At 38.8% G+C, this 26,123-nt stretch overlaps 1 protein-coding gene across 2 annotated transcripts in view; it reads right to left on the bottom strand.

Annotated features, from left to right (window-relative positions):
• Positions 1–26,123, bottom strand: part of TOX3 (TOX high mobility group box family member 3) — a 107,135-nt gene that overhangs the window by 15,471 nt on the left and 65,541 nt on the right. Inside the window, exons 2-3 of one of the 2 annotated variants that reach the window (XM_033418937.2) lie at positions 16,660–16,725; positions 12,116–12,370 (exon numbers count right to left, since the gene is read on the bottom strand). In XM_033418937.2, the coding sequence (XP_033274828.2) occupies positions 12,116–12,370; positions 16,660–16,725 (321 nt within the window). The remainder of the gene's footprint in view (positions 1–12,115; positions 12,371–16,659; positions 16,726–26,123) is intronic. The other variant, XM_049703349.1, reaches the window with a different exon arrangement.

The following is a 26,123-nucleotide window of genomic DNA, read 5'->3' as shown; positions in this document are numbered from 1 at the left end:
TACATGACTCTTTTTTGAATTATGGTTTTCTCAGGGTATATGCCCAGTAGTGGGATTGCTGGGTCATATGGTAGTTCTATTTTTAGTTTTTTAAGGAACCTCCATACTGTTCTCCAAAGTGGCTATATCAATTTACATTCCCACCAACAGTGCAAGAGGGATCCCTTTTCTCCACACCCTCTCCAGCATTTATTGTTTGTAGATTTTTTTGATGATGGCCATTCTGACTGGTGTAAGGTGATACCTCACTATAGTTTTGATTTGCATTTCTGTACTGATTAGTGATGTTGAGCATCCTTTCATGTGTTTGTTGGCAGTCTGTATATCTTCTTTGGAGAAATGTCTATTTAGGTCTTCTGCCCATCTTTGGATTGGGTTTTTGGGTTATTTTTGATATTGAGCTGCATGAGCTTAAGCTATCTTATTCTTAATTTTAGTCTCCAAATACATCTTTCAGAAGGCTTTTTAAAAGTCCTTTCAGACTTCTTTAAATCTAAGTATTTTAAAATATCTACAGGCCACTCTAGAGTATTTTAATTCTGACTGAATAATAATAAATTAGTTAACTGGCATGGCCATGACATATGAGGATATGACTTACACAGTTTTCTCATTAACTGAGGAGTCACTTTGTGTTCTTTACTTCTATGCCCATGAACATCAGCACGTATAGGTACTTGACTGATGCATCCCAGACCTACAGTATTTCAGAGGAATCTCATGGTCACACAGAAGGCCAAGGAGTTAGTTTTCTTGGCTTTATCAGCTCTTCCTGAATTCCACCTGCAATTTATGCCTTTATGATGGACCTGGTTGCCTGAGAGTTCCTGTTGACAAAGAGCCAAGGTTCACAAACAAGGAACATTGACTGTATGTTTACTCGGGGCCAGGATTTGTGCTAAGCTTAATATGCATTTTCCAATTCAATCCTCTAACTTTCTGAATTAGATACTATTATACCTATTCTTGGCTAAGAGTGATTCCCTAGGCTACTGAGTTAGCTGGTGACTGCTTGATGGAGAAACTGTGCTCTAGGGAGCCACGGTGCCACCACAGTGGAAGCACGTACTGACGGAAAGAGAGAAGAATGGGGCTCTGAGTTCTGCACTGCCACCATCCATCCCCGTTTAACAAAAGCAACTCAGTTTTCGTTTGCTTTATAAATTGAGATTCCTCACAACATTTCACCAAGAAAAAATGGGTTTTCCTGAAGCAGGGACAGTGTGAAAACCACTCCTGAACCATACTGGTGGTGGGGCTAAGGTCTTGCCAAAACTTAGAGCCATCTACATGGTCTTCAGATCCAAAAAATGCTGGCGCACCTTTTCTAATCTCCCACAGGACCATACACCAAGGACCGTTAAAATATTGTCAAGTAACCTCTGAACCACATAATCAGTGCATCAAATTGTGCTAGCATTTACCACGGTACACAGCTCTCCAATAATAACTTCCTATATGTAAGGATTACAGTATAAGATTAATGGTGAAAGTTATCTCTTTAGAGAGTCAAGTTCCTTTAGGGCCACCAATTATTAACAACTTCCTTGGGGAAGCTGACGATCCTGAAAATCTCCAATCATTTTCTATTTTAAAAAATAGGTAACCTTTAAAAGACACTTCCTTGCATCTTAGGATTTCTACCTAAAAAGAGAAAGATGTCAGCTCAGTTGAAAAGTGTTTATTGAGCACTTACTATGTGCCAGGCCAGATATCTTTGAAAACTACCATATGATTCTTTTAAACATGACTCTAATTTAGAAGGGACTGATGAATTTACTATAACAAAGTATAAGCAAGAATAATTCATATATACTCCTCCAAAATAGCTCACCATTTTTCCTAGTAGTACTGACATGAGAAGAAAATGTATAACCATGGATATAGCTCTAAGAAATTTAATGCATTTTTGAGACTTCCCTGGTGGCGCAGGGGTTAAGAATCCGCCTACCAATGCAGGGGACACGGGTTCAAGCCCTGGTCTGGGAAGATCCCACATGCTGCAGAGCAACTAAGCAAGCCCATGTGCCACAACTACAGAGCCTGCACTCTAGAGCCCGCGAGCCACAACTACTGAGCCCACGTGCCACAACCACTGAAGCCCGTGTGCCTAGAGTCCGTGCTCCACAACAGGAGAAGCCACCGCAATGAGAAGCCCGTGCACCCCAACGAAGAATAGCCCCCGCTCGCTGCAACTAGAGAAAGCCCGCGCGGCAACAAGACCCAACGCAGCCAAAAATAAATAAATAAATTTTAAAAAAAGATATTACACAGATATAGACTGTATTTCCCCACACTGTACATTAAAAAAAAAGAAATTTAATGCATTTTTGTAAATCATTACGTTTCACTTATTAAAATTAAGCCTTGAAATATTTACCAATGATCACTGAAAGGCAAAGCAACTAGTGGGTTATAAGAGATTGCTATTAGCGCATCCAACAATAAGGACTGAATGCTGGTAGCTTCTTCAACTCCTTTCACAATTATGTTTCATGTGGAGAGTTTACTTGTATCGCTTCCTAAACTGTTCATCATTTGGAAACAACTCATTCTCTCTTCTTATCTCACTCTGTCCTCTAATTGATAATATTAGATAAGAGCTTCTCAACCTCTGCAATATTGACATTTTGGTCTGGGTAATTCTTTGTTGGGAGAACGCATCATATTCTTGGTTTACAATGCACCTTGAGCATTGTAAATGCTTAACAGCATCTCTGGTCTCTACCCACTAGGTGCCAGTAGCCTCCCCTGCCCCACAGGTTGTGACAACCATATGTCTCCAGACATTGGCAAATGTCCCCTGATGGGCAAAATCCCCCCCTTTCCTGTTTGAGAATGACTTTATTAGACAAATATAATGGAAATCATCTTCTTGAGGGGGAGGAGGAGGGAGTGTCCAAAGATTAGGTTCTGTCTGTGAAAACAGAACACATGTGCATAAACAAGATTCAAACTGTGATACTGTGAAAAAAATAAGCTAGACAAAAAAAAAATTATTCTGGGGAGGGTAGCTACATTTGATTAAGTCAGCAAGAAAGGCCTCTCCAAGATGACTTTTGAGCTGATACCTAAAGAATGAGGAGAAGCTAATCAGGAAATGAGGAGAAAGTATGTTCCCGGCAGAGGGAAGAGCATATGCAAAGTCTGAGGTGGGAGAGGGCTTGGCACTCTTAAGAAATGGAAAGGAGACCCGCAGAGGTGGGAGCCGGGTAGGCAAGATAAACAGCGAAATGCAATGGGATCGGAGAGATGGGAATGGGCCAGATCATGCAAGGTGGGGAAATCAGGGGATGCTTCCCTGCAGAGGTGACCCACTGGGGTGAGGTGTAAAGGAAGAGAAGAAGCTAACTGAGCTAGAAAAGAGAGAAGAGCATCGTATGCAGAGAAGAAGAACTTGTACAAAGTCACATAGCATAAGGAAGCGCATCACGGATAAGTAAGGGAGAGGTCAGCGTTACTGGCCAGGGAAAGCGAGGCTCGCTGTGAAGCTGGAGAGGCAAGTAATGGCCAAAAGTAACAGGCCTTGTAATCCATCCTAGATTTTGTTCACAATGTAGAAGGATGCCACTCAAAGTTTAAAGGCTTGGTACCTATCCAGTGATGTTACTCATTCCAATAAGTATTAACTGATCAGGGGACTTCCCTGGTGGTCCAGTGGTTACGACTCTGCCTTCCAGTGCAGGGGGTGCGGGTTCCATCCCTGGTCGGGGAGCTAAGATCCCAGATGCTTTGCAGCCAAAACACCAAAACATAAAACAGAAGCAATATTGTAACAAATTCAATTAAAACTTTAAAAATGGTCCACATCAAAAAAAAAAAATCTTAAAAAAAAATACTATCAACGGACAAAGGATTAATCTCCAAAATATATAAACAGCTCATTCAGCTGAATATTAAAAAAACAAACAACCCAATCCAAAAATGGGCAGAAGACCTAAACAGACATTTCTCCAAAGAAGACATGCAGGTGGCCAAGAAGCACATGAAAAGCTGCTCAACATCACTAATTATTAGAGAAATGCAAATCAAAACTACAGTGAGGTATCACCTCACACCAGTTAGAATGGGCATCATCAGAAAATCTACAAACAACAAATGCTGGAGAGGGTGTGGAGAAAAGGCAACCCTCTTGCACTGTTGGTGGGAATGTAAATTGATACAGCCACTATGGAGAACAGTATGGAGGTTCCTTAAAAAACTAAAAATAGAATTACCATATGATGCAGCAATCCCACTACTGGGCATATACCCAGGGGAAACCATAATTCAAAAAGACACACGCACCCCAATGTTCACTGCAGCACTATTTACAATAGCCAGGTCATGGAAGCAACGTAAATGCCCATCGACAGATGAATGGATAAAGAAGATGTGGTACATATATACAATGGAATATTTCTCAGCCATAAAAAGGAACGAAATTGGGTCATTTGTAGAGACGTGGATGGACCTAGAGACTGTCATACAGAATGAAGTATGTCAGAAAGAGAAAAACGGATATCGTATATTAACGCATATATGTGGAACCTAGAAAAATGGAACAGATGAACCAGTTTGCAGGGCAGAAATAGAGACACAGATGTAGAGAACAAACGTATAGACACCAAGGGGGGAAAGTGGCAGGGGCTGGGGGTTGTGGTGTGATGAATTGGGCGATTGGGATCGACATGTATACACTAATATGTATAAAATAGATAACTAATAAGAACCTGCTGTGTAAAAAATAAATAAAATAAAATTCAAAAAAGAAAGTATTAACTGATCATACTTCATGGGCATCCATCAATTGTGGACAACTTGGATTTAATTATAAATAGTATAAATATATAGCCTAACACCTCAACTTATGTTTTGGAGAGTACTCAAGGATTAGTTTTTGCGGTCAGAAAGGTCATTCAGAATGGGCAGGCCATGGACTTCTAACAGAGAGCACATTGCCTTCTATCTATAAGTACAACTTAACGAAGCCTTTGCGCAACAATGCCTTGATGGTTTGTCCGTGTCTTGGTTGGGGGAGTGCTCAGCTGAGGCTTGCTTCTCTCTCTACCTGATGAAAGAGCCTCTTTGTCTTTTGTTTTTTTAAAACAGGAAACCAAGGAACGGGAAATTTGGGGTAGAGGTCCCCCGTTTTCTTAAATTGCCTGAAATCCAGTCTATTATTGAACGTTAATCATTTGAGTGAACGGTTAAATATCTGAATAATTTTATATTCAAAAGGAAACTTTACATCACTAGCATAAATTAAAAACTGGAATCACCATAATCAACGGAATGCCAGATAAATACTAAGTAAAGGAAATACTGAAAATTCCATTACAGTCCATCTAAATATGCAGGCCTGCCTAAGGTTCTGAGCCAGAGTTCTGCTCTCTTTTTTAAAAAGGATGAGAGAGAGACGTGAAAGACTCATTAGCCCCAGACTGAGACTTCCTTCTTCACTTAAGATTGAAAGAGAACGGAAAGGGTAAAAACGTCCCTACTGTGTAAATCACCGTGTTATATTACCATGTCCATACTTCATATAAAATATGTGGGGTTTGGGGGGATGGGAATGGTTTGCTCTTGTTTCTTTAGCCAAGAAAACTCTCCCTCCTCTACATATTCAAATCTTTTTCACTCCTACTTTCGGGCCTGTCCCTCCACGAAGTCCTCTCAGAATGAATTTCCCTTTCCTTCCCATGCCTGGAATTTATCTTTGTGATGCATACTTGGTGACACCTAATCACACATCCTCCTGTTTTGCGTTTTTGTTTCTTTTACAAATGTAAGATATAAGCTTTAGAATAGATTTTTAAATTTTAAGTACCACCCCTTATTCTATTTTATCTATTGATATTTTTACTCAGTTCAATGATGCTCACTTCCATCTGAGTCGATTTTATCACAAAGGATTTTTAAAAATCTAACATGCAAATGTATTTAATACACCTTCCATCTACATTTACAAGTAAATATTCTCTGTAACAATGTAATATCAGATTTTTATAATAAAGGGTAACATCTAATTAAGAAGCAAATAACCCAAATATATTAGAAAGTGCGACTAAATACATTTTCACTATGCGGTTTTTTAATCAATATTTCTTGAGAAATGGAGTAATTAATTATCAGTAATAAAAACTGCTTTGTATTAATAAATATCAGAGAACTACAAATAGGAAATCCAGTAATTTTATGCTCAATTATTTAGTTATGTCCTATAGCGAGGTTAAAATTTTATTTCCAAATAAACAATCAATCAACATTTACGCATAGCGAGTGCATTCCTAACCCAAATAGAAACTGAAACAAACACAGTCGTGCCAAATACACCAATGATAATTACAGACCTACATACCCTAAAGGTTATATTTATCAAAATATCTGCACCGAAATAGATACTTTTTACTTAATAACTACTCTCAGGGTTATAATCAAACATACCTACACATGAAAGTTTTGTGAAAACCAGTCTTCCCCAAAGTTAATAGTTTCTTAGCAAAATAAAAATTTCAAGTTTATCATAAAACAATGGTATTTTCTTATGTACCCTCTAACTCCTTTGTTTTACCAAGGAGTCAGCTCTGTGTTGATTTTATTCAATCCTAAATTAAAATTTTAAAGAGGAATTCCATTTTTACAGCTGTTGATACTTTAAACCTCCTCCCCACCTCCATTTTTATTTAGTATTAAGGTACGTTCTTAATAACAAATAAATATTCTTTCATTATCCTTTCATTCATTCATATATTCCACAAATATAATATTTATTGAGAGCCTCGTGTATTCCAGCCCAGACACTGTTCCAGGCCTGAGGATGACAGTAGCAAACGAGACAGATGAGGGGACAGGACAGGCCGTAAACGAGCAAAGGAGACTGTTTCTAAGGGTGACAAGTGAGGCCACAGTACGGGAGTAACTCTCATCCCTCTAAAAACTGTTTGACCCATCAAGCCAGTTTTATTTGGGAATCTGAGTGATGTAGAATGGTGTGTCTTCTGTCCCTAACCCACAGGGAAATACTGCCAATGCTATAGAAGATTATAACTGTAGAGTATATATGTTAAAAACAAGATACAGGGAAATAAACCATAGCCTAACTTTTTAATAACATGTTTCCTTGAATGGGATAAATCAACCAAGTAATCACATGTTGCCCTTCACAAGAGCTAATTGGGTTTTGTAGAAGTTTGGAACACGCCCCTCCTTTAATACATGATCCTAAAGTTAACTCAACCTTAAAGACAACACTCATACGTTTGGGGTCAGTAGGCCTCTCTAGGCAGAGAATAAAGAATATTTCTTTTAAGCCGTGTATGGTACAAGGTTATTTGCTCTACCAAAAAAGGCAGCTCGTAAAATGTCTGTGGCTTGGGTATTTTGGGTAGACGATTGTCCAGGTGTAGCAACAGTTAATTAAAGTGGACTTTGGACAGCATGCCTCTTTGAAGCAGTCATCAGACTCCGAAGTTTTGTATTACATGGAAGAGACACTGCTGATCGAGAACTCAGTTTGATAAATGATCGGTCTCTAATGATTAAGAACAATATATAGCACCTAGTAAGTGCTCAGCAAATGTCTTCTAGAATTAATATGGTTTTAATTATATACTTTGGGCTTGGCACAGATAGGTTCCGTTCCACTCAAAGTGAGTTATTTTGCTTATGTAAGATGTGCCTTTTCTATTGTTAATTTACAATAAGAATACGTTTCGACCATGACCTGACCAAAAATAAACATTACTGAGTTAATCATTCAATTTGTATGAGAACTTGTTGGTCCCCCCAATGGCTAAATGGTAATCGTCCTGTGGAATTTAGCTCTGCCGCCTCTATTGACAATGGCAATGAACCTGTCCATAACAATAAGGGCTTGTTTTAATAGAACGTTCCATGCATTAAACACATTAATGACCCATGAAATAACTGTTTTATCTGTAACACATTAAGCTACATTGCTAAAACGATGTATTAATTGAACAGTCTGCGATTTCTCTTAACGTAAGATTTTGGATAGTACAAAAATGGCATGAAAGTTATTTTGTGAAAATAAAAATAATTCAGAATTAGACCCCTACTAAATGACTGTACGAAAAAATCAAAACTTCTAAAATAAGCCTGGTAATTTTAGGAGTATTATTTTGATACATTCTTATTTTTCTGATCAAAAATGATGTCTGTCTGGATTATGACATAAGAGCTTTGTGAATATTTTAAAAGCTGGTACTTTTCTTCTCTGTGTGCATACCTTCTGTAGGACTTTTTTCTCTCTCATTCTCTTTCCTTAACGGGTACAGAGACTGCCATACCCAAATTTAGCTCCCTTACTTCCATCTTTGTCAATTTTCTAGTACTATGTTTGATATTATCAGAGCACCAGTAGTGTTCTCTATAAACATGTGCTATCGCAATTAAGTCCAAAGCAACATCAAACAGAAAACGTCGCTCTTCCAAACACAAAACATAATGCACGAAGAAAAAATATGGGAATTATCAGTGTGTTTTATAAATTCTCTTTTGGGGGGCATACAAAATATCAGACTAGAGACAATTATGTTACTGTCTGTTTCTTGGATATCAAAGAGAATTTTGAAATTCATCAAAGCTAACCTTCTGTTATGTACAACAGGCTAAGCTGAAAAGAATGTTAACACGTTCAATTTTCATTCAATCAGCACTACTGCTCTCTGAAATGTTTCATTGCAGGAAAGAAATAAAAATAATCTATATGGTAATTATGAGGATGAATCCCCCAGTAACTTTCAGCTACATGAAAGGTCAGTTCTATTCAAGATATTTTATCAGTCCCCTGCACATACTCCTGTCCTGTCATTTTAAATCTGAACAGCATTTTATTTTCCCATTTACTGCTACCTGCAGAATTAAGTACTTAAGCCAAATAAGAAAAAAAAAAAAAGAAATGTTGAATGCTGGCAAAGGCTATAATAGCATAGAGATAAATCGTTCAGCTGCTCTCTCAAGCCTCTAGGGCTGCAGATTTTTCTTCTCCTGGTGCACTGTGGGTATTCAAAACTTGTTCAACATGATTTCATTTCATTTCAGGCACTGCCTGAGAAAACTAAATTACAGAATCAATCATACAGAAGGTCAGAGTGAGACTTCATTACAAGTATTGCATGCTTGCATGAATATCTTTCATTTATGACTGACCCAATATGTCACAATAGCTGTCTAGTAAAAATAATCCACTTTCTGAAATTGATGTACTACTGATGTCAATGCTACTCAGCAGGCTGGGCAGATTATAGAGAGGTGTTAAAAAAAAAAAAAAAGAAAGAAACCTTTTGGAGCGCACGTTGTAGATTTTTAGGATTGCAATCTTTTGTAGATTAAAATAATTTCCAGATGATCATCTAAACTGACAATAATGCTTAGAGGTAACCAAACTATGACTGTTGATTTCAACTTGCCAGCGACACCCTGTGTGAAAATACACATATCCACAACAAGCAAATCAAGGTTGTTCTTTGAAGTCACAAACGCATCGACTTTCAATTTTTTCAACAATTCGCTTTTGAATACCAGGGCATTATTTGCATATTTTGAAATGGGAATGCTAATCATTAGACTCTTTTTAATCCCCCCTTTTCTTTTTTGTTCCTGCTTTCTGTTTTTTAAATATAATGGCAGAAACTTAAGGAAGATAAACATGTTGTGCTGGTTGCCAACAAAAATGCAGCTAATCAGTAATGTGACAAACTGTCACTCTTTCTAAAGGAAAACCAGTGAAGCTCTGAAGAAAAGCTGGTTCAATACCCCATAAACAAGCTGGCTTTTCTTCTTATATGAAAGTCTTAATTCACCATAGCAATCCTTAACAGACAGCCATATTCATTTGGATAATAAAACTTCTTACTTGCATAAGGTATGATAGCCGGTGCACACTGGGAAGCCGAGTGCATGATGTATAAAGTATTATTTATTATTTTTCTGGTGACCTTCCTAAGGGAAATCTCCGAGGAGCTGCTGTGGAGCATTATGATGTCGCCAGCCACCTCGGTACCCGGAGGGAAATATAGAAGAACCTTGACATAACCTATTTTTAACCATGCCTTTGGCGATTCTGAATTCAAGTTTATAGGTGAACATGTCAGGTAGTACATAGAACAAAGCCAACGACACATTGTATTCATCATAATTCTGTCCTGGTACATTTTATTTTTTCCAACATTTGTGATTTAAAATCCCATGACATTTCTTCAAGGTGAAATTCTACTAGAATTTTCAACAAGATTAGTTTGTTTCCAGCCAAAATAAATATCATTTGGGTTCAGCAAAACTTCAGAAAGGCTCCAATAAATGTGATGAGGTCCATGTAAATACCATGACAACAATTTGCACTTGGCTAAAGTACTCATACTTTTAAAAATCAATGAAATAATTCAACGGCTTGAGTGATTAGCAATACATTACAAAAGAAGCATTAAAAATTGAGTCCTCTCTTCCAATGCCAGCCCGTGAAAGCACTGTTCTTTAAGTGTATGTGAATATCATAATTATTTTATGATTCCATCTTTAGTTCTTTCCAATATAGTAAATTCAATTGACCATGAAATGAAATTTCATAGTCAAAATGCCTCCTTTACACTTTTTTTATAGCAGCAATAACAGTTTTATAGCTTTAAGGCAAGGTAATTCATCAGATGTTTAATTTAAAGGCAGATTCTTATATTATTAATAAATATTTACCAATTTAATAAAGCACACATTTTAGCATGCATTATATGGTCTTTTACCTATTTCCTTAACTCAAATGAGCCTCGCTGAGCATCTATGAATAATGGTGAACCCTGGGCAAACTCTCTTGGTGACTAAACACCCTTTTTATTTTTATTATTTTCCAGGCACAACATTGCAAGCCTCATTATAGAGGAACAGAGGACAGAACCCTCCCTTCCAGTGTCAAAGGGACAAAAATGTAAGAAAGTTCACAGGAAACAATTATTTGTGATGGCGAAGAACGTTTATGAATACTTAATGACCATTTCCCGACTGTTCCCTGCATTCTTTTCTGACAAAAAAGTAAAAATAAAAACCCTGATGTTCAGCTCAGACACAAAAGATCACAGGCAAAGAAAATTATGTTGCCGCAATCCTATTTGGGAAAGTAATCTTATATTTCAGAGAGCACACTGAATCTTTGCACTGCTAATCCACTACATATTTGGCAATCATCTGTTGTTATCTGGGGAATTAACAATGAAACCAATAAACATCGCTGGCATGGTCATAATGTGCACAGAAATATGTAAACAAGCAATAGGAATTGTTTTTTGTTATACCAACACATCTGTTTCATTTTATCAGGGTTAAAAAAAAAGCCCTATAAACTATTAATCTTGTTTTAAAATGTCTGCCTAGTACCTCACCTAGATAGACACAAATGCATTACATACTATGGTAGAGAAAAAAAAAAACAATCCCAGCAGATGAGCTTAAAATACTTAAGCAGATTTACTCTGGTGATTGCTAACTATAATTGCACACTAAGAAAAACAGAACCGAAATTATTGCATTAGTAACCTTGGCTCTCTGGAGGGCCTTACTTGATGTTTACGACAATAAATACCACAATTAGGTATACTTCACACAATAACCTGCTCTATATTTTTCTCTGCTGGTTATAAGCAATTATTCTTTCTCCCTTTCTCTGTACCACAGTTTGATATTTCATCTCAGATAGGAGCAAATCATGTATCATAAACGTGATGCTTTGATCCAACAAATGCAAAAGACCCGGGCGCTTGATAAGGGCTTCCATTTCTAAAAACTCTCCTGGGCAAACTTTCAACTCAAGTACACCTCTTTGTCAAACCAAAGGCAAGGGGAGATGGGCTGCTTTCAAACCAATGAATCAGACTTCTCAGAAACTCATTTCAAACCAGAAGGATCTTGTTGGGTCCTCCTCTTTCAAGTCAACCAACCCAGCGCGCTCTTGTCCCACACCAGGGATTAATCCACTACCTGCATTTAAACGGCATTGGGAGGAACAATCCACACGTCCTCCGGTGGATAGGCACGAGCATGTTATAGCACATGGGCTCTCAGGTCTTTACCCTGAGAAGGACAAACAATAACTAAAACACTTTCAAGCAGTAAATTTGCTGCCTACCATATGCAACCCACTGCTATGAAGCACGCCATCTTGTTCCACGAGATTTCTTGAGATTGTAATGGAAGGAAGATCCAGGCTTTGAGGGGGGAACTGGGGCGTGAATTCACTTCCCTGGGAAGGCAACGGATCGCTGAGGCCTTGAAAAGGTAGAAGTACATCAGGCATGCCCAGAGCGGGGTCCGACTCTGGAGGTGGCGTGATCGGGGGTATTTCAAACTCCTCATCTCCGAGGCTTGGTGTATGGAACGTCTGCTAAAGGAAACAAAATACAGATATCTTCATATTCTCTTCCTATATCTCATTTCTCCTTGGAGGGAAAACGAAAGATTTCGCATGAAAATACTACAGAGCTAGGCCAAATATTGATTTCTCAAATGAAAATACCTTAAACACAGATTTCCATATATAAAGTTTTGCTGATCATTCTGATTAAAGATTTGAGTCTCATTATCATATGATTTTAATGGAGTATCAGTATTAACAGTTTTTTAATGCGTACTTAATTAGCAACATCTGTCTTTGTTGTTAGTTGGAGCACCAGCGACACTAGATTTGGCTATATAACAAATTACCACTTTATTGATATGTTAGTGAAACGGCTCAAACGCTTACATTATCCACATGCTTCATCAAATGCTGACGATTTTGTGGAGCACACATTCGACATTAATCCAGAAGTGAACATTACACATATTTACTTTCTGCCACAACATATAAAACAAGTGATATTGAATGTATGGTTTGCTTTTTAAATTTCCTTATTGGTATATCCTCAAGTGCAATGGATGCTTCCACGGAAATTGTTACTGTTTGTAATAAAGCATTTCATATAAGGATTATCAGAGTACATATATCCACGGCTTTTATTTAAATTGTAAGGAGAGTTGTTTTCTTTTATAGGAAGATTTTTCTATGTATTTATCAGAACACTTTTCTTCCAGTCTTCAGCTTTTTTTTTTTTTTTTGCGGTACGCGGGCCTCTCACCGTTGTGGCCTCTCCCGTTGCAGAGCACAGGCTCCGGACGCGCAGGCTCAGCGGCCATGGCTCACGGGCCCAGCCGCTCCGCGGCATGTGGGATCTTCCCGGACCGGGGCACAAACCCGTGTCCCCAGCATCGGCAGGCGGATTCCCAACCACTGAGCCACCAGGGAAGCCCCAGTCTTCAGCTTTTAAAGACCATAGAACGAGCATAGAGATATATTGATAGAAATGTTCTAATTCCATGGATGTTGCTCAATTACCTAGACATGTGTTACTTCTCAAGACCTAAGTAAATAATGCATTGTTTTCTTCACGGCTACTTAGAGTCTCAAAGATAGTGTCTTCACATAGGGCCTTGGGATGCAAATCAGGGCTGCCTTGCTGAACCCCATGAATTGTCTTTCTTGAAATAGAACTTGGATTTTGTAGGGAGAAGGGTCAAGGTCTAAAATATTTTTTTTGTAGGGTGAAGGGCTTCAGGGACAGCTCAGATACTTTTTATTCCTAGCTCAGAGGGTCAACATTATAGTTCATTTATTACTAATAGCATTTTTTGAAGAATGAATTGGTACCACATAATTTGAATCTGTTGTAACTGGTTAAAAGAACTAATTAAGAGCTGAAAATCATCCTTCTTCAAGCTATCAATGATGATGTAACCTAAGAACCATCTGAGAGAAAATAGAAACAAACGCAAGGGGAAAAAAAAAAACATTTCTTGCCTATAGAACCTGTCAACTACTATTTGTATCTCACCAGAAATAAAGAGGTCACAAGCTATGGGAGTCTATGGCAGACAATTGAACATCTTGAGGTTCTTAGCAGATTCAACAGATGCAAAACATTAGAGCATAATAACACATTTGAAAGCTAGAATGAAATATTAGATTTTCTGACATATTTATTCCAATAATGACCCCCCCAAGGATGTCAATTTCTGACTGTGGTACCCCGAGTTCTCAAACACAAAGGGATGAATTGGCCACAAGCGAGGTTGGCTAATGAATGTAACCCTATGGCTGCATTTGCCGTTATTTTGGCACTAATGTGGTCTAGTAACAGATGCAACTGTAATTTGTGACTCATTTGCTACCCCATTACTGCTTAATGAAATCTAACATATCACATTAACAATACGGATAAACACTCATTCTTGATATGTGGCATTTGGCTGTTTTCATTACCACTGTAATTAACACTTGAAATATTATTTCAATAAATATTTAAAGTACTTTAAAAATGGTCAGAGTAATCATGACACAGACAGAAAACATAAAGCAAATGTGTGAATTTCAAACTCAGAGCATCCTGGTCCCCGTAGTGTTATCTACAGGGCGATACCTATGGGAAGGGGATCGGTTTCAGGCACAATTTCGACTTTACAGCATCAAACCTAAAGTCTTCCTGAATTAGTCTGTACTCGTTAAAATGTTAAAAAAAACAAATAAATTTACTTTTAATGCAGTGATTGGGAAATTAGGCACATACTATAACATAGTGCATTAACATTTACTTGGGCTTTATTTTTTGTTCAAGAAAAGATGTACAGTGAAATAATTATATAAGATTACTTCTTAAATTCTAACATGTCTTAAGTGAGGCAGTTAAAATTAAGGAGGTTGTCATTTTTATTTCTGTTAAGGAATAAAGAGAGATCTTACATATTATGTGTTCCTCCAGTATATTTTTTAAAAGACAAATTAATTCTGAGCTAGAATTTAATATATTACTATTTCATAACCTAATAAAATAATACCATAATATTACATTATATAACTAAGAAAATGCTAAAATTTTAAATGACTTTTAAAGAGGGGTAATCCATTAAATATAAAGTTAAACATTCCTTAGAGAAAAGAGTCATCGCAACATTGGTTATCTGAGATAATAAAAATAACCAAGTATGGCAGCAACCAAAGAAAAAGACATTGACTTTTGCAACTAGGCCATATGACCAATATCAGATTAATCAGTTAGAGTTTATATGATTACTTTTTGCAGATATTGACTTTCCAGTGTTTACCTTGTACATGTTAAAGTAGTATGTACATGATTAAATACCATCTGTACCGAAATGTTCAAAACATTTGTTCCTTTTGATAAAAATGCAAATCTGGAGAACTGTTGTATCAACATATAACAGCCAATGTCTGACACGGTGAATTATCACAGCTGGAATTAAATTGTCTCTGAACAGCTGCTGGCAGTAGAGCTTTCATCAATGTTTGATTCAAATGGAGGGAAAAAAAATCCTACAGAATGAAACATCATGTTGTCCTTACAGATGGGGTTTGTGCTCATTATCACAAACAACACAGCAGCCAGTGCCAAACAATATTCCCTTATCCAGGCAGCATCCTTGGTTAGAGAGATGATGGTCACTGCAAAAGTGATTCATCTACGGATACCCTTAGTCCTCGATTCCCCAACTTTTTCTACTAATTTCTCCAAGTTAATTTCTTCCATACCACTTGCTTCCCTGTAACTGAGATCATTTACGAAGCCATTATGATTTTCATTCTCTGGGGTCAAGCTGGTCCAGTTTCCTATAGTTGAATGTATTTGGAAAATGAAGACTTTTTATTACAGGAATCACAAGAGGAAATGTTCCATTTGGACAAATTTCACTTCTGCTTGTGCTTGTTTTAAAATCTTAAATCTCACAGTCTACCATTTTTAAGAAACCATTTCTTTTTTTTAAAATTTGTATTGGAGTATAGCTGATTCACAATGTTGTGTTACTTTCTGCTACACAGCAAAGTGAGGCAGTTATACATATACATATGTCCGCTCTTTCTTGATCTAATCAAGATGGAGGCTGTTCTGGAGGGCAGGCCAATGAGACCAAGACAGCAGCCTTAAGTCACTAAGTAGGGAAGGGCAGTGAAAACAGCAACAAAAATATGTTTGTTCCATGGGCACTGGTAAACTGCAGACAAACTCAGAGCCACCATGGTGTTGCATTTCAAATCCATCGACTGATTTTCCTAGCTATAGCCGAGTCTTGGAGCATGCCCATTCATTCATTCATTCATTCAATACATATTTATTGAGCAACTACTATGTGCCAGGCACTGTACTCGGGTGTGGGAATCTAACAAAAACACTCATTTTACACCACTCTCACTGAAGACCCCAGAAATTGTAATACTGTTCTGCCACACTGTTCCCAAACCATGTCAACTTAATGAAATTATCCCTAGAGCTGTGTGAAGTTTAAATATTTTCTATTAGGAGTCCCTTCCATCCTAGTTTCCAAATATAGTTTGGATAGATATTCTATCCTTTCTTATATACTTACTTTTGCTTGCATCTATACTCTTTTCATCAAGAGATGTGTATGTGAATTACTAACGTTCCTAACAGCCTATGGACGAGTGATAAAGACTTGTCAGGTTATTTTCTTTTCCAATAGGTTTTTCTCGTTTTTCCTCCAAAGTCGTTTCCTTGTGCCACGTAATAACAAGATAAGTTCAATACTTGGCTTTTTCCTTCAAGCCTGTTAAATGATCTAAATAACACACAAAACATGAACAGATACATTAAGGCAGACACCTACCTCGCTGGCTGCAAAGAAAGCGTTGTTCGCTTCAGCCATATTCATGTAGTTATTGTTATTTCCAAACTGAAAGAAAACAGATCGTTTTATGTTAATATGCAGCATCATAAAGAATTCTGGGGGTTTACTTACTGCTTAGATGGGATTTGGAAAGAACGTTGGTGTTGTGAGATAAAAGGGTGGTTTCACTCGGACCCAATGTGAACTGTGACAGATTTCAGAGCACTATGCTATATGCTGTCGGCTGGTTCCCGCAGAAAATAAAGCACCGAGTTAAGCTAACGCGATAATTCTAGAAAATAGTGTTGTTTCTCAACGAGACTAATAGCAAAGGGAGACAATTGTAAACATTTGGCCAACTGGTCACTAGTGGGTGTTGTTTATCGAACTGGCATTTGTCAGAGGTTAGCAGGAAAAGAGTTTCTAAGAAAATCACCCTGACACATTTTTAAAGCATGTTGGGATTTCATAGCTTACTTTTCAAGAACAGATGTCACAAGTGTGGGTAGGTTAAAATGTGAATTAAAGTGAATAGAATTCAATTCCCAGGACTCAAATTCTATTTTCCCGTGAATGGGGTGTGGCATGAATATAAATAAATAATAAGACTAAAGAGTATTTTTTAAATCTCCAGAGTTTAAAACGATATCTATATCCATCAGAGCTGTTGAAAACAGTGGTATTTAATCTCTCAATGTAACATTAAGTGCAAAGAGGTTTAACATATAAGCGGGATCCTATGAACACAGCAATTTTTATTTAATTCCCTAACACAATAGCCCATTCAGGCCATCACAAATAAGACTGTATCAGCATTTCAGACATAAGCTCTTTCCTTCTAGAGACCTGTTATCAAAATATAAAACTTGGATTTTGGCAGAAACGTATTTTCAGATTCAGATGGTCTAAGTAGGAACGTTTTGTTGCTTTAAACATTCTCTTATCAGTCTGGCAATGTGGAAAGGCTCTGTGAGCATAATTATCCGGAGCTATATTATTTTCATGATTTTTAAATGGTAAAAGAATGCCCTTCTTTTTATAAAGTGTATTATTTCCTTCCTTTCATGCATCAAATAACACATAGGTTTGGTCTCCACAGGGTGAAATGTATATCCATTTTCTATTATAAATAGAGCTAGTAATTATTTAAAGTAAAAGGCACAATTTTCCCAAAGAGATAGGTACACAGATAGATACAAACACACAGATAAGTACAGAGAATAAATATAGATACAGACACATAGATATGAAAGACCCACATAATCCTCCTCCCAATAAACCCACAAGCACTTATTTCTGGGAGGCTCTCATCCTCTGACTCTGAACCTGTAGCATTCGTTCACAGAAGCGGGACTGACACGCTGCACTTTCTCATATCAGGGATCCAAGAACCAAGCAGGATTTATACGGAAGGCTCTAAGGGTTCCAGAACGCTGTTAGGGTCTACAGAAGCCAAATCCCACCCTGTAAAATCCCACCTAAATACATCCTCACACAGTGAGCCCTCAGATTCATTTGGATAAGTATCTTTATAAGGATTTATGAAAGATGTATTTGTGGCGCGTAAGAAAGCCCTTTATCTAGTTTCTCTGAAGGCACGTGATATCCAAAACACATGGCGATGGCTTCACAAATGTATACTTATCTCCAAACTCATCAAGTTGTATACATGAAATATGTACAGTTTTTTTGTAGGTCCATGATACCTCAATAAAGTGTTTTAAAAATCATTTTAAAAGTAAAAAGAAACACGTGAGCAGGAGCATGAACACACACACAGAGTTTTCCCCCATTTTTTTTTTTTTTTTTTTTTTTGCGGTACGCGGGCCTCTCACTGCTGTGGCCTCTTCCGTTGCAGAGCACAGGCTCCGGAAGCGCAGGCTCAGCGGCCATGGCTCATGGGCCCAGCCGCTCGGCGGCACGTGGGATCTTCCCGGACAGGGGCACGAACCCGTGTCCTCTGCATCGGCAGGCGGACTCTCAACCACTGCGCCACCAGGGAAGCCTGATCTTGGAATTTTTGATGAATGAATGATTTTAGAATTACGATCTCGGGCCTCCATTTAGAATGTTCTTTTTGGAGATTTATGAGAACTTGGGCCACGATGTATATTCCGCATACCAATTCCTGACTCAAACCTCGGGAAAGCCTGTATCACAACTTTACTGTTATTTAAATGTAGGTTTTGTTGGGGAATTAGAAATCCATTTAAGGCAAACAGCTCATTATCAGCGAGCATTTTTTTAAAGATTAAACTCACTTATTATCTAATAGCACCTAAAACAACAAAGAAAAATAAAATGGCTATTTAACGAAGGGCCTAAACAATTCAAAAAACAAATTAAGCTTCGAGTGAAATAAGAACTGGGTTAGAAATCCTCTTCTGAACAGTTAGTATGCGAATGTAATTACTGAAGAAACCACAGCTAATCAGCTGTGAATTGTATCCATTAATTAGTATTTGCCCTGGAGAAATGAGAAAAATCAGTAACAACGCTGGCACGGTGGCGCACTGATGAGCCACGAGACGGCTCCCACCGTGGGTCCTCAAGCAGGTGGCTCCAGTGGTCCACGTAATTTGAAAAGCTCTCACCTGAAGTACTGAGCTGGAATTACAAAGCACTCCTCGAATATCTTTTGTATCTATATAAGGCCTTAATTAATGGCTTTTAATTTGGAAACACTCGGCGATCAGGCGGGAACAGCTATAAATCATTTCAAATGGAAGCAAAAGTTCCTATTCTGTTTGGGGTAAAATATCTCCTCTGCACGGATGGATTCAAACGTTGACTTGTTGCAATCATCTTTCTTCTGCGCAGTGGGCTGGGCCCCTGGTTTAGAGAGGAAGGGTGGTCAGAAAAAAAAAAAATACAGGATGCCCAGTTAAATTTCATTTTTAAATATACCACTTTTTATTTTAGTATAAGTATGTCCCTTGCAGTATTTGGGATTTACTTATAGAAAAAAAATTATTCTTTATTTATGGGGGATTCAAATATAACTGCATGTTGTATGTTTTTATTTGCTAAATCTGGCCACCCGACTGCCATGGTGGACCTGATCGGGAAGAAAGGGATCCCACGTTTCCCTGGCTTTACCTTATCGAGTAATGCTAGCTTAATTTTATTTATTTTCTTTTAAAACATGACCTCTGAATCTTGTGTTGCTTGTTTCATGTAAGAACAGGTCCAATTCTGAGAGAAAAAGTGATCCTTTGGGGCAGATCTCTAATGTAATGACCTCAGAACAGTTAACTTTAACTGAATTGTGTACAATTAAATTTATGTTCTAAGAGACCATGACATCGGTAAACACATTATATTACAAAAACCCTAGGTCCACGAGGGAAGGGGCCTTAATTGCGTTCACTGCTGTCTCCCTCAGAACTAACAACAACGCCTGGCATGTGAGAAGCCCTCCACTATTTGTTGAAGGAAGGGAGAGAGGGAGAAAGGTCGATCGCATTTTAACTTCAATGTATCATAACCAACTAACTATCATAACCAACTAAATGGAGCAATTTTATCCCTTACTTTTTTTTTTTTGCGGTACGCGGGCCTCTCACTGTTGTGGCCTCTCCCGTTGCGGAGCACAGGCTCTGGATGCGCAGGCCCAGCGGCCACGGCTCACAGGCCCAGCCACTCCGCGGCATGTGGGATTTTCCCGGACTGGGGCATGAACCCATGTCCCCTGCATCGGCAGGCGGACTCTCAACCACTGTGCCACCAGGGAAGGCCTATCCCTTAGTTTTGTATGATGATAATGATAATAAGGGTTTACCCAGTGAAGTCCTCTACATAGTTTCATTTAACTTTCCAGAGTGGGACCAAATGTAATTTATTTTCCCAAGAACCAGTTAGAAAAACGTAATTACTATCCCTATTTTACAGATGAACACACTGAGGCTTTTCGGGGTCAGGCAACTTGCCCAAAATCACAGATACAAGCAATGAAGTCTGACATCCCTCCTGCTGCATAATCTGTATCATTTAGGTTCCAATCACAGCAAAAAACTTGAATATTTCACTCAGTGATCAATTTCAAAACTTTATTTTTAACGATCTTCCTCAAATCTTGAATTTCCCAGAGGGTATCTCATTTACTAAGTCTAGTAAAACGTTCCTCAAGAAAAGCGTTCCAAAGTCAATACGTCTGGGAAAGGCTGCGGATCACCGCCCTCTCTTGGATGGGTCACAGTGCTCGCTGTAAAGTTAAAGGCTCTGAGAAGTCCTGCAGTTCACTCTTCAGCAAATATTTCTATGCCTACAACATGCAAGACACTGGAGACAAAATGACACAAAAGACAGCAACGTTCCTACTTGGACACACCTGACTCTTCTTTAAGTGGGAGACGGTAAACTTCCCTCCCAGGTTCGCTGTGGAGCGCTTCCTTTTCGTTTCCCCCACGACACCTTGTGGGAACACACTCTGGGAAACCTTGTTCCAAATCCTTTATTGACAGTACTTTCTTACTCTCCCTGGATCCTTCTTATAAAAGCTAATATCGTAGTTTTGCACCATGGTAAAATTTACGCATTTTGCGAATCAACTAAATGCGAATTTCAACATTATGTGATTCTAAGTCACCTAAATTTGGCCTATTTCCAAACTTTTTCAATGGTAGCTCTCCACTGATGTTCCTTCCAGGACCCCCTACCCAATGATATAAGGTTCTTCTACGCGATTCTAAGTCACCTTAATTTAGCCTATTTCCAAACTTTTTCGATGGTAACTCTCCACTGATGTTCCTTGCAGGATCCCCTACCCAATGATATAAGGTTCTTCTATGCGATTTCAAGAGTCAGAACAAAATATTTCAAATAAATTAAATGAAACTCAGGTGAAACAGAGAGTTAACCACTCTAAAGAGCATTTAAAAACATTATGAAAGAAATAGGCCAATTCCAAGTGTTTTAAAGACCTCATATATATTGGGAAATGGTCACTGTGAGGCAGGGGCATTTATGAGGTGCTCTGGTGATGATCGGTCCTTTCCAATTTGATAGGCTCTAATAGGTGTGATCCCCAAAGATACATTCCCAAAAGATATAATTATAAAGCAGTGCTAAAACAATTACTCTGCGTGTCGAACTTCTGTATCTTAATAATTTCACAAAAGAACATCTTCATTGTACTTGGAGGTAGGTTTGCTTTCACTGCTTGATGAGTAATTATAGCTTTGGCAAATACAATTTATGAAGTACATCAATTAAAAAGGAGCATTGCAGGATTAAAAAAAAAATTATTAAAGACCATCGTGTTTGTGGCCTGACGAGCCATGTGAAATGCCAAAGTAAATTAATGGAGATTGTTAAGTCTAGCTCGTCCAGCAAAAGGCTTGGAAGACAGTGAAACAGCAGACAATAACCCATCTGTAATCACAAGACGAAGACTTCAGCCTGATGAGTCCACACAACATCATTTTCACTGAAATTATTTTGACACCCATGTGAAGAATTGTATGGGCTTCTAATAAAGCAGCATTAACTACAGGGTATCAAACAGCTAAACGGCACAAATTTAATCCTAAAAAAAAAAAAAAAAAGATAATCCTTTGAATTCTCTTTTCTTTTTTCCCATTAGATTTGTTAGCAGACACCATCCAATTTGATGCCTCAGTAAGGACATCTGTCAAGTTGCTTACACGAATGAACTGTGCCATCATGGATCAAGTGTGCCAAGCATGGTCACATGATAGAGAAGGCTGCACTGCTAAGCTCACACACTCTCGAAGCCTCTGTTAACTGCCCCGCGGAAAAGAACTTACCAGACGTAACCAAGTTTTAACCATTTTCAGCAGTGGTAATCTGTTTCAAGATAGAAAGCCCAGAAGAGTGAACACAAGCCCAATATGGTGAATGATAATACTACTGATGATGATCAGAGGTAAATGTGGAGGGCCATACCAGGAAACGGAGAATGACTCGGTCAATAAAGTCAGTCTGTACCAAAGGTTAGGGGGTCAACAATAGGCTAGAAACAAAAAACTGCAAACAATGGACTATGAGGTATAATTAGCAGAAGAACAGACATACATATACACACATAATTCTGCTAATTATACAATTATATATTGAGAGAATTATGCACACACATATATACAATTATACACACTTACATATATACATATGCACACATATGTTAACAGGTTCAAGTACAAAGCAAGATTTTTTTTAAAGAAATAAACTTTCAAAAATATTATTTACCTTTGCATACACTAAAAACTCCTAGATAATTATCTCCCAAGCACCGGACTCATATATACAATTGCCCACAGCACTTCCCCTTGGTTGTCAATAGGCATCTCAATCATGTGAGCAAAACTGAATTCCTCATCCTCTCCCCCAACCACTCCACCCGCAGCCTCTCCTCATCTCCTTTGATGGGGAAGTGACTCAGTTCCGGTGATTCAGGCCAAAAATCATCCTTGAATCTAGTCTTTCTCTCTCCCTTCCCTCATCAAGTCATCAAAGGACTCTGTTGGCTCATCTTTCCAATTATATCCAAAGCTGACCGCTTGCCACCCCTCCACAGGATTCAGGCAGGCCCCAGCCGTCCGTTCCCTCCTGCATCCCTGCTGCAGCCTCCTGGCAGGTCCCGCTGGCTCTGCCGTGCTCCCACCACAGTCTATTCTCAGCACAGAGCCAAAGAAATCCTTTGAAAATCCAAGGCAGATCACATCGCTCCTCTGCTCAAAACTCTGCAATGGCTGCTCATTCACCCAAGGGAAGAAGCCCAAGTCAGTACAATGGTCCCATTTCTTCTCTGACCTTTGCCAGTGTTCTCCCCCCTTGATTATCCTACCCTAGCCCTGCCGGCCTCCTTGCTGTTGCTTCAAGACCCGGACACATTCCTGTCCCAGGGCCTTTGCACTGGCTGTTTCCTGTGCCCAGACTGTTGTCCTTCCAAGTGTCCCCATGGCTTGCTCACTTCCCTCCTTTTGAGTCTTTTCTCAAATGTCACCTTCTCTCTGACCACGTATAAAATTTCTTTGCAGCCCTCCTCCACCTCTAGAACTCTACCCTTCTTTCCCTACTTGATTTTTTCCATAACACTTTTCAACATATTTCTTGTCTTTCTCCCCCACTAGACTGTAAACTTAATAAGAATGTGTTATCTGTTGTTTACACTGATGTCCCAGTGCCAAGAAAAGTGTTTGATAAATAGTAGGTGTTCAATAAATCTCAATTGAATGAACAAACAGATGAATTAATTTCTAGATGTGAAATGATGGTATGTAGAATTGTCCTCCAAGCCAAGCAGGGCACAGAATAAGCACTTGAAATTCAAATAAAGAGGATAAACCAAGCATCTGTTACCACAGGTGCCTCCAAAACCCACGCTTATGGGGAAAAAGTGGTAATAGGAAGAATTATACATTCTAATAAAATGAATATTTGAAACACTAGAGATACTTAGCTTGAAAAAAATGCTTTATTCTAGCAAATGCACTTACCCTTTTCTAGAAAAGATAAAGAGGCCTTGGAGTGGTAAGGATGGATGCCTTCAGTGGCCAAAAACAAGCTGCAGTGAAAAAAGGGGCAAAAAGAAAAGAGAAAGCCAACAATCTAACATCACTGGGGCAAGAATCTGAGCATTAAATTTGATAGTTGATTTTTTTCTCATTGAAAAAAATCCTGGTTTTTGAAATTTTTGCTTTGTAGTCTAGGTCAGAGTTTCTCAAAGTGTGGTGCTAGGGACCACGGAATAACCAGATGCCTGGTAGCGGTGCAGATGACCTGATCCCCACCGTGGATTTACTATATCAGAATCTCTAGGCAGCAGGAACTTAAAAATCTGTATTTTTTTTTTACGGGCTTCTCAGGAACTCTAAAATACACTCATACTTGAAAACGATGAGCCTGATTAATTTTAGGCTAATGGGTAGAAATTTCTTTTTTAAAAACCCTTTCCATATACTGGATGTTGATCTTCCCGAAATGCTCATATAGCACAGGCTGTAGTGTTTAGAGTAATAAAGGCTTCGTTCAATTATTTACAATCTCTTATTACCTTTCTTGCTTAGAGGAAAAAGTAATCACTTGTGAGGTGACCCCCCCTCCCCTCCCCTCATGACCAGAAGGACTGAAACATCCTAACTTGGACCAAGTAGGAAATGCAAGTTCCACTGTTAGATTTTTCAACACGTTCTGTGGACCCACACAAGAAACAACAATGCCTAAACATATGGACTCTACCCAAACAGGGAGGCCTTTGGATTTTCATGATCTGGACCCATTTGAGTCTGTGAATTGCATAGCCATCTGGACTAATTAGAAGTAGCAAGAAAAAAAAAAGAAAGAAAAAAAAGTCCCAACAACTTCTGAAACCCAACTGCACTTGTTTAATATCAGAAAAACAAATATAAGTAGGGGAGAGGGTATTAAGCTTCTCAAATCAAGTTTTCTTTTTAGCAAATATGGAGCAATCTTTGGGACTGGCCCAGCAACCGAGCATCACCAACGTTCAGAAAATAGGAAAAGGGCTGATTTTCCTTAAATACACACCAAAAGGGGCCAAATATGCTGTGGAGTAACCGTGCCTTTTGTGTAATTATAGTTTATCTCACTTCCTCCCAAAAGCCTTACCAACACTTCAGTGAGTACCTATTAGATGCTAACTAAAAGGATATGGTTGGGGCTATATCTACCTTTCTGAAGACATCAAGAAGTAGAAGTAGAAGGCATGTTTGTTGTTTTTAAGCAATGACAATTCAGTTAGGGTGATACGACAAAAATAGTTATCAACCGAAGGGCCAGGTCAGTGAGTGACACGGACAAATGGTCTGCAAGTTTAGGAGACGGAATCAAAAGGGAATGGCCTTTCCGAGGAACACGTCTTGAACCAAGGAAGAAGGCATTAGGAGGGGGTGTCCCAGGCAGAGAGGATGGGGTGAGCGAAGCTGCAGACCTCAGTGTGTACTGGCTTCTTTCCAGGAACAAACAGAGACCTTTCTGGCTGCAGGGGAGGGGTAGGTATGGAGGGAAGGTGGGGTGAGCTAGGAGAGACGGTCTGCAGCCAGGCTCTGGAGGGCCCTGGACAGTCTAAGTATGTTGAAATGCACTGAACAGGAAGGCCCAGGAAGGATTTTGTTGGAGGGAAGAGGTAGCGAGAGAGATGTAAAGCCCGCCCCTGAGCACATAGCTAGTGGGAGGTGTGCAAGATTGGAAAGACAGAAGCTGGGAGACCAGTTAACACGGCAAGCCTGGCGCAAAGTTGCAGATGCCAAGACTGGGCAGAGGCAATAGGAGGAAGAATGAAATACAGACAGCACTTTGAGATCACGAGTCAGACTAACCGGCTTTGTACTCCAATCCTGCCGAGCTAGTTATGGGATGGTAGGCAAGTTACCGAGCTCATCTTAAGGACAAGTTCAAACCCCAGCTGGGCTACTTGCTAGCCATGTAATTGTGCACAAGCTAGTTAGCCTCTGTGGCCTTCAGTTTTTCCATCTCTACTGCTG

This window comes from Orcinus orca, chromosome 20 (assembly GCF_937001465.1).
Source record: "Orcinus orca chromosome 20, mOrcOrc1.1, whole genome shotgun sequence".
Classification (NCBI taxonomy): domain Eukaryota; kingdom Metazoa; phylum Chordata; class Mammalia; order Artiodactyla; family Delphinidae; genus Orcinus; species Orcinus orca.
The sequence above is the reverse complement of the archived record's forward strand: the minus strand, read 5'-3'. Positions and strand labels throughout refer to the sequence as shown.